This window comes from Apaloderma vittatum, unplaced genomic scaffold, assembly GCF_000703405.1.
Source record: "Apaloderma vittatum isolate BGI_N311 unplaced genomic scaffold, ASM70340v1 scaffold6326, whole genome shotgun sequence".
Taxonomy (NCBI): Eukaryota; Metazoa; Chordata; class Aves; order Trogoniformes; family Trogonidae; genus Apaloderma; species Apaloderma vittatum.
This window is the reverse complement of record NW_009721133.1, coordinates 2,208-2,953: the sequence shown is the minus strand read 5'-3', so window position 1 is coordinate 2,953 and position 746 is coordinate 2,208. Positions and strand designations below refer to the sequence as shown.

Sequence of the window (746 nt, the reverse complement as noted above, 5' to 3'; positions counted from 1 at the left end):
AGCCATTGTGGTAGGAGCCTGTAGCACAGCCCCACAGCCACCTCCAGCGCTAACAGAAAGGTCTGAACTAGCTTTAAAGCAGCATTGGAGAAACAAAGCTCTCACCTGCTCGAAGAACTCATCCATAAAGCGGTCCCGGTCCACGCTGACGGTGACTTCATCATCATCGTCACTGTCCTTTGCCTGCAACGACACGGAGAGAGGCATCAAAAAGTGCTTCCTGCAAAGCTTGCAGCTCCATTCCAGGAGCTGCTCATGGGAATCTTCCCCTTCTGCTTTGCTCCTGTGCTCCCAGGAGCTGGAGCAAACGGGAGCCAGAGTGTGGGACACCCCAGGCACTGCTGCACCGGAGCACTACAGGCACCAAGAGAGCAGAGGACGGCCAGCTCTGGCAAGAAAGGCACAACACAAAACATCACCGCAGCCGGCTGCCGCACCGCCTTGCCTCCCGGGGCAAACACAGAACAATATTAATGACACCAATGCATTTACCAAGAGCTGGAACTTTATGAGGTATCCTCAGCTACGCAGGAGCACAACGGCTCGCCAGACAGCAGTGGTGGGGAACACGAGGGATGCTGCGAGGGGAAAGCACGAGGGATGTTGTGAGGAGAAAGCATGAGGGATGCCGCAGAGTGCAGGAAAGGTGGGAGAGAACAGAACTAGTAAAGCCACGGCAGGCAAAACGAGGGGTTGTCCTTGTCTGGAGAAGCATGAGTGTCATTGTCACCAGAGGTGAAAACACC

At 55.1% G+C, this 746-nt stretch overlaps 1 protein-coding gene across 1 annotated transcript in view; it reads right to left on the bottom strand.

Moving 5' to 3' along the window:
- The window catches only part of STX1A (syntaxin 1A (brain)), a gene marked incomplete at its 3' end in the record, with an annotated part of 39,409 nt that extends 39,226 nt beyond the window's left edge, over nt 1–183 (bottom strand). Inside the window, exon 1 of the mRNA XM_009871246.1 lies at nt 106–183. Coding sequence (XP_009869548.1) covers nt 106–126 — 21 coding nt within the window. The remainder of the gene's footprint in view (nt 1–105) is intronic.
- Nucleotides 184–746: the final 563 nt, after the last annotated feature.